Source organism: Bison bison, unplaced genomic scaffold, assembly GCF_000754665.1.
Source record: "Bison bison bison isolate TAMUID 2011002044 unplaced genomic scaffold, Bison_UMD1.0 scf7180017864516, whole genome shotgun sequence".
Lineage (NCBI taxonomy): Eukaryota > Metazoa > Chordata > Mammalia > Artiodactyla > Bovidae > Bison > Bison bison.
This window is the reverse complement of record NW_011495069.1, coordinates 9204968-9211904: the sequence shown is the minus strand read 5'-3', so window position 1 is coordinate 9211904 and position 6937 is coordinate 9204968. Positions and strand designations below refer to the sequence as shown.

Sequence of the window (6937 nt, the reverse complement as noted above, 5' to 3'; positions counted from 1 at the left end):
TTAACTTATATGCAGAGTACATCATCAGAAATGCTGGGCTGGAAGAAGCACAAGCTGGAATCAAGATTGCCAGGAGAAATATCAATAACCTCAGATATGCAGATGACACCACCCTTATGGCAGAAAGTGAAGAACTGAAGAGCCTCTTGATGAAAGTGAAAGAGGAGAGTGAAAAAGTTGGCTTAAAGCTCAACATTCAGAAAACTAAGATCATGGCATCCGGTCCCATCACTTCATGGCAAGTAGATGGGGAAACAGTGTAAACAGTGGCTGACTTTATTTTTCTGGGCTCCAAAATCAGTGCAGATGGTGATTGCAGCCATGAAATTAACAGACACTTACTCCTTGGAAGGAAAGTTATGACCAATCTAGTTTCAAAGTACTTCCCCAAGAGATACTGATTCATTACAAAGAGGAAAAGAGTAACTGGTATATGGGAAAGTCTAGCAGAAATCCCCTTAATCAAGTAATCAAAGTGAACGAACCCTGGGACAAATGGAAATAGGTCCTCCTTGATATATCAGGGTGTATCAAGAACACAGCATCACTTCCAGGGACAGTCCTAGTAGGATACTAACCTGAGTCTAATCACAAAAAAGCCACAGACAAAACCTAATTGAAAGCCATGCTACAAAATAACAACTCTTCAAAAGTGTCAAGACTGTGAAAAGGGGAGGACAGACTGAGGATAAGTTTTCCTGACCAATAGAGGCTGAAGTGGGGCTTCCTCGGTGGCTCAGCGGTAAAGAATCCACCTGCAATGCAGGAGATGCAGTTTCGATCCCTGGGTAGGGAAGATCCCCTGGAGAAGGGCATGACAACCCACTCCAGTATTCTTGCCTGGAAATCTAGTAGACAGAGGAGCCTGGCAGGCTACAGTCCATGGAGTTGCAAAGAATCAGACAGAACTGAGCAGCTAAACAACAAGAGGCTGAAGTGTCATGGTGAAGAATTGCAACGTGTGATTCTGGACTGAGTCCTTTTACTACAGTGATTTCACTGGAGCATTTGATGAAATTTAAAAGGTAAAAACTAGAGATTAGGTATTAATTTCCTGATGTTATTCAATGAAATTAGATGTTAATTTCCTGGCTTTATTCAATGTCTGTTTCCTTATGTTGATTGTTACGTAGTATAGGAAAATGCCCTTGTTTGTAGGAATTGCACACTAAAGTATTTGGGGGTGCTGGGGCTCAGGTTGGCAACTTACTTTCAAATTATTTAAGGTAAGAAAAGTTCCCTGTACTATACTTGCAACCTTTTTGTGTCAGGCAGGATCTTAGTTCCTTGGCAGGGATCAAACTCACGCCCCCTGCGGTGGAAGCAGAGTCTTAACCATTGGACAGACCACCAGGGAAGTCCCAACAACTTTTCTGTGTTTGCATTAGCTTCAAAATAAATATCACTAACATGTGACGAGATGAGTAAAGAGTGTGCACGTAAAATATGTTGGCTCTTATTTCCAGGCACTTCATCAGTAAAAGTACTTTGGTGTTCTCCTGGGTTTGTGATGTTTGTATTTTTGGTCAGCTTATTTTAGTTTATAAATTATACTAACTTGTTTTTTCATTTATTAAATGTTCACTTTCACAACTGATTTTTCTACTCTTAAAGAAGGCCCTACAAAATTGTATGAGTTTCAGTCCCCATAAAACCAATATTCACGAGTGGCTTTTCTTTTAAAGGTAAGGAAGCTGAGGCACAGAAGCATGAAGTGACGTGCCCAGGTCGCTCAGCCAAGTGCTGAAGCAGGGTTTAGACCTAGCTCATCTAACTCTAGACTCTCCTTCCAGGGAATGCTGTGAAGACATAGGAAGATATAAGGGCATTAAATGAAGTTTATAAGCGCAAGAATTAAGATTATTATGCGATTTCCAAAAAGGTCCACTTTCACAAATTTTATACAATTGTATGATCATGTGAACACATGGCTAGGGCTTCGCCCAGCATCTTAGAGCAGCTTTTTTAGTATGTGTGTGTGGCCATAAAATTGATGTCCTTAGTTTGACATTAAACCTAGGTGATCAACCTAATTATAATTTATCAAAATCTACTTGTGCTTTTTTAAAAAGATTATTATGCGACTTTAATTGCATGAAAGATGCGTGCCTGTCCGTGGGGCCTGTTTGCCTCAGTTCCTCAGTCAGGGGAAGGGGGGAGCAAAGTCCTCCTCCAGTATGCCAGAAAGTGCTTGGAGTTTGACACCTAGGGCCTCACTTTGTCCTCACAGCACAGCCCTGCAAGCAGGCACTGTCCTGAGTGACGCTCTGAGGCCCACAGAGATCTGGGGTTCGGCCCACAGTCACACAACTGGGAAGAGAGAGAGCCAGGAGAGGATGTCGGGGGTGGCGATGGTTGCCCAACAGTGTGTCAGCAGAAGGCTTGCCAGGCTGGGCTTGCCAAGGTCCACAGACCTGACATAGCCAAGGACCTTGCCACCAGCATTCACGACCCGGGCCCCAGCATCCGAGACAGCTGCCTGGGGACAGAGGAGCCATGCAGCTGGCTGCAGAGCAACGTTTCTGCCCAGATCATAAGTGGGCAACATCTGCAGCAGTGAGGTGTGGGCCCAGGTCGTCACCAGCTCTGGCTGCACAACTGGCCCAGTGGGTCCAGGGGAACAAGTAAGGATTTTGGAGTCAGACTGATCTGGACTCTGTCTCTTTTTAGTGATGTGAACTTGGGCAAGTCACTTTACCTCTTTGAGTCTCAAAAAGTAAGAATCTTGCCTCAGAAGGAAGCTCTGAAAATTAGAGTGGAAAGTGCCTGGCACATAGTAGGTGCTCAATAAACAGTAGTATTTCACCATCATTCTGCCAGGGCTTCTCAGAAGACAAGGGCCCTTCAAGAGGTCCAGGAATCCAGGCTGGGGAGAAAGAGTTCTTAAGGACCTTATTTTTGCAGGCCTCCCCGCCACCCAGAACTTGGGGTCCGAGGAAGGGGGCCTCCTTCTAGACTGCACAGCCAGGCAAAGTCTTCCCAGCTCCCCCAGGATCCTGGCTCCCTTCCCTGCTGCCTGTTCCTTACTGACAACAGGAGCAGGGCCTCAAGGTTAGGCAAACAAGCAAGTGATAAGGCGCTTCCAGGTTGGGCCTTGCGTTCAAGGCTCATCCGGCTCTGGGGCTGGCTCCCCTGCTGAGCGCAAGTCCTGCAGGCACCAATAGGGACACCTGCCATGGCCACCTGCTGATTGTGCACCTGAGGCCTTGGTGCCCTGGTACAGCCTGGGTTAATGACCCTGTTTATCCACTTGAATCATCTGATAAAGGGCAGCGGGGCCAGCGGGCAGGCAGCCCTGTGCCCTGCACCCGCTGCTTCATTGACTGAAGTGATATCGGGGCCACGTGGAGCTCCCAAGGCTCCCTCCCCCACCACTTCCCCCTGGGTCCTGCCAGGGTCAGCGTGAGTTTCTTTTTTTTTTTTTTCAATGAACATGACTTTTGGAGTCAAGGTTGTTGGGCGGTTCCCCCCTCCCTCCCCCATTTGGGGATATAAATAGCACCCACGGCACCAAGCCGAGGGTGGGAGAGCCAGCAGGAAGGCGAAGCAGATCCTCGACCATGAGCTCCAGCCAGCCAGGGCCCTGCCCGTGCCAGGGTGCTGCAGGCCACCCGACCATTCTGTATACACTTCTGAGCCCCAGAGTCAGGGACCGGCCTTCTGTGGCCCCAGCCCGCGGCCGCTGCCTGTGCAGGCAGCACCGGCCTGTCCAGCTGTGTACGCCCCATCGCACCTGCCGGGAGGCCCTGGATGTTCTGGCCAAGACTCTGGCCTTCCTCAGGAACCTGCCGTCTTTCTGCCAGCTGCCCCACCATGATCGGAGGCAGCTGCTGCGGGGCTGCTGGGGGCCCCTCTTCCTGCTGGGGTTGGCCCAAGACACTGTGACCTTCCAGGTGGCCGAGGTCCCGATGCCTAGCATACTCAAGAAGATCCTGCTGGAGAAGCCCAGCAACGGGGCAGGCAGCAGCCAGCGGCCCGATCGGCCCCAGCCCTCGCTAGCTGAGGTGCAGTGGCTACAGTGCTGCCTGGAGTCCTTCTGGAGTCTGGAGCTGGGCCCCAAGGAATATGCCTACCTGAAAGGGACCATCCTCTTCAACCCTGGTGAGATCCCAGACACTCCTGGATGGGGGCCAAGGCTGGAGGGGGGCAGGGCTGAGGCCGGGAAAGACACATTCTAAGGACTTAACAACTGAAATCCCTTTGGGTCCTGATTATCTCCAAATAGCCATTTTGCAAAACAAGCTCAGAGAGGCTCAGTGACTTGCGAAAAGTCACACAGCCAGGTAGGGGAAGAGAAAGAATGGGGACTCAGGTCTATTGATGTCAGAATCTAGTCCTTACTGCTCTGCTAAGAAATTTCCCTGACCCTTAGGGCTGAAGAAGGGGAGGGGAGGGTGGGCAGACCTAGCTATGCCTTGGGCACGCCTTCATGAGCAGACTGCATGGAGAAGTTCTGAAGATGAAACTGTGGTTTCAGAAAGACCACGTAGAGAAAAGGAATGAAAATGGGGGTCGGTTGGGGGGAAGAGGGAGGAGTCTTCGTAAATTTCAGCCAGGACAACAAATAGAGGAAGCCTTCTTTTTGATCTGAAAGGCGCCTAGATGAGAATTCCTCATCAAAATGCCCCCAAGGAATGCATGATCAGAGTAATTCATTATAATAATAGCAAACACTTGCATTACATTTACTGTATGTTAGGTCGAGTTCTAAAGGTTTTATATACACTAGCTCATTTAAACCTCATAACAAGCCTAGGAGATAGGTACTATTATTTGTTCCAATTTTACCAATGAGGAACCCGAGGCACAGAGATTGAGTAAATTTCCCCAAGGGCACACAGCTAATAAGTGACAGTGTGGGATTCAAAGCCAGGCCACCCAGGGTCTTACCCATGGTTCAATCCTGCCTCTCCGTGGATGGATAAATGAAGTGAAAAATAAATGAAGGAGGTAGTGATGGGGCCTCAAAGGCGCCAAGCTGGTGGCCTCGGGTCTTGGGCCAGTCTTGCCCTGTGGTATTGGAGTAGGCCACTCACCAGCCATCTTTGCCTTCTCTGCCCGCAGACGTGCCAGGTCTCTACGCCTCATCCCACATCAGGCACCTGCAGCAGGAGGCGCACCAGGCGCTGTGGGAGGTCCTGGAGCCCTGGTGCCCAGCAGGCCAAAGCCGCCTGGCGCGTGTCCTCCTCACGGCGTCCACCCTCAAGTCCATTCCACCCAGCCTGCTTGGAGATCTCTTCCTTCGCCCTGTCATTGGAGACGTTGACATCGCGGACCTCCTTGAAGACATGCTTCTGCTGAGCTGACCTTCTCCAGCCCAAGCAGGGCCTGGGTGGAGGCTGGCAGCACTGATTCGGCCTGGCTGTCCCCTGGGTGACCCAGTGCTCCCAGAGGCTTCCCCAGAGCAGCTGGCCCCAGCCCAGCCAGGTGGGCCCTCACTCAGCCACACCCCACCCTGTCCCTCCTCAGTTTGGACACAGTGCTCCAGCTGTCTGGCCAGCTCTTGGTGGTTCCAGAACCTCTGGGCCAAGCTTCCTGTCCCCTCCTGGGGCAGGGTATAAGTTTCCACTGCTCACTGGGCCAGGAGTTCTACTGACTTTGCACAGAACTGACTTAAGTTATTGGGTTTTGTAATAAAAGGTGTGACACCCCTGGAACTGACAGTGTAGTTTGTACATGTGGAAGGGTCTGGTTCATCTCCAGAGTCCCCCGCCTGTCAGAGGAGCCCAAGAGGAAGGAACTACAGTGACACAGAAGCCAGAACTCAGGAAACTGGAGTTTTGACTTTTCAGGGTGGGACGGTGATTTCATTTCTGGCGGTGAGATTTATTTCACATGGATCTGATCCAGGAGTTAGTATCAGTTCAGGACCCCACACATCCTTGCCTTTATATCAAGGGGTAGGAGTATCCCTCCCTGTTCCTCAAATCCCCTGCTGATCCCTCCCTCTGCTCCTGCCCCAGCCTCCGTCTCACCTCACTGAGAATCACCAGTAAGGAAAATGAGGCAGCCCATTTCCAAATTGAAACAGTTTACGGGAATCTCTGCCATTTGGGATCATTCACTTCCCCTATGGCATCACTGATTCAATGGACATGAGTTTGAATAAACTCCGGGAGTTGATGATTGTCAGGGAGGCCTGGCGTGCTGCAGTCCATGGGGTCACAAAGAGTTGGACACGACTGAGAGACTGAACTGAACTGAACTACCCCTATTCTTGCAGCAGAGGGGAGTGGTCCCCTGTTCTCCTGATGGGAAGGGGCAAGGCAGTTAGGGCTGACCTGGGGGCTGCTTGGAAGCCAAGGCAGACCAAGGTTTAGCTACCACACCAGCTGTTAAAGTCTGAAACGCATCCCCATGGCAGCTGGCTCACAGCCACTGCCTGAAGGCCCCCTGCATTCTCTCCCACTGCCCCTCAGTGCTCACCCTTCGCCTGGTACCCATCCTCCTGTCCAGCACCTAGAGAGGCAACGCTTGGCACAGCCATGGCGTCCAGGGCTGCTCCATTCAGTGCATGGCTTGTGTCTATTCTGATTGGTCAATGTCTGTGCCTCACTGTTCATTAAATATTTTGAACATCACCCAGTTCAGGGTCAATGACCTGCAGGATGGGCAGGAGGGGATGATAACAACACACACGCCTATAGGACCCCCCTTTCTGGCCTCGCTCTTTCTCCAGCAATGAGGCCTGATCTGACCAGGCCCCACCCCCCTCACCACCACAGTCTGGATTCTTCTCACAGGGGGCCAAGTTAATGATTACTCCACAAGAGGTCATTCACTCAGGGACAACAGTCTAGGAGTCATCACTCAGACCTCTCCCTAAGGCCCCAGGGAAACAGACCACAACTGAATAGGCCATAGACCCATTATGGGCACCCCGTGCTAGCAGCAAGGGTGCCCCTGTCCCTAACCCAATCACCCACTCACCACTCAG

At 50.8% G+C, this 6937-nt stretch overlaps 1 protein-coding gene across 1 annotated transcript; it reads left to right on the top strand.

Moving 5' to 3' along the window:
- Positions 1–3529: 3529 nt before the first annotated feature.
- On the top strand, positions 3530–6030 carry NR0B2 (nuclear receptor subfamily 0, group B, member 2). Its single transcript, XM_010830117.1, has 2 exons — positions 3530–4101; positions 5065–6030. Exons 1-2 carry the CDS (start codon positions 3561–3563, stop codon positions 5304–5306), a joined length of 783 nt encoding a protein of 260 aa, XP_010828419.1. The 5' UTR covers positions 3530–3560; the 3' UTR covers positions 5307–6030.
- Positions 6031–6937: the final 907 nt, after the last annotated feature.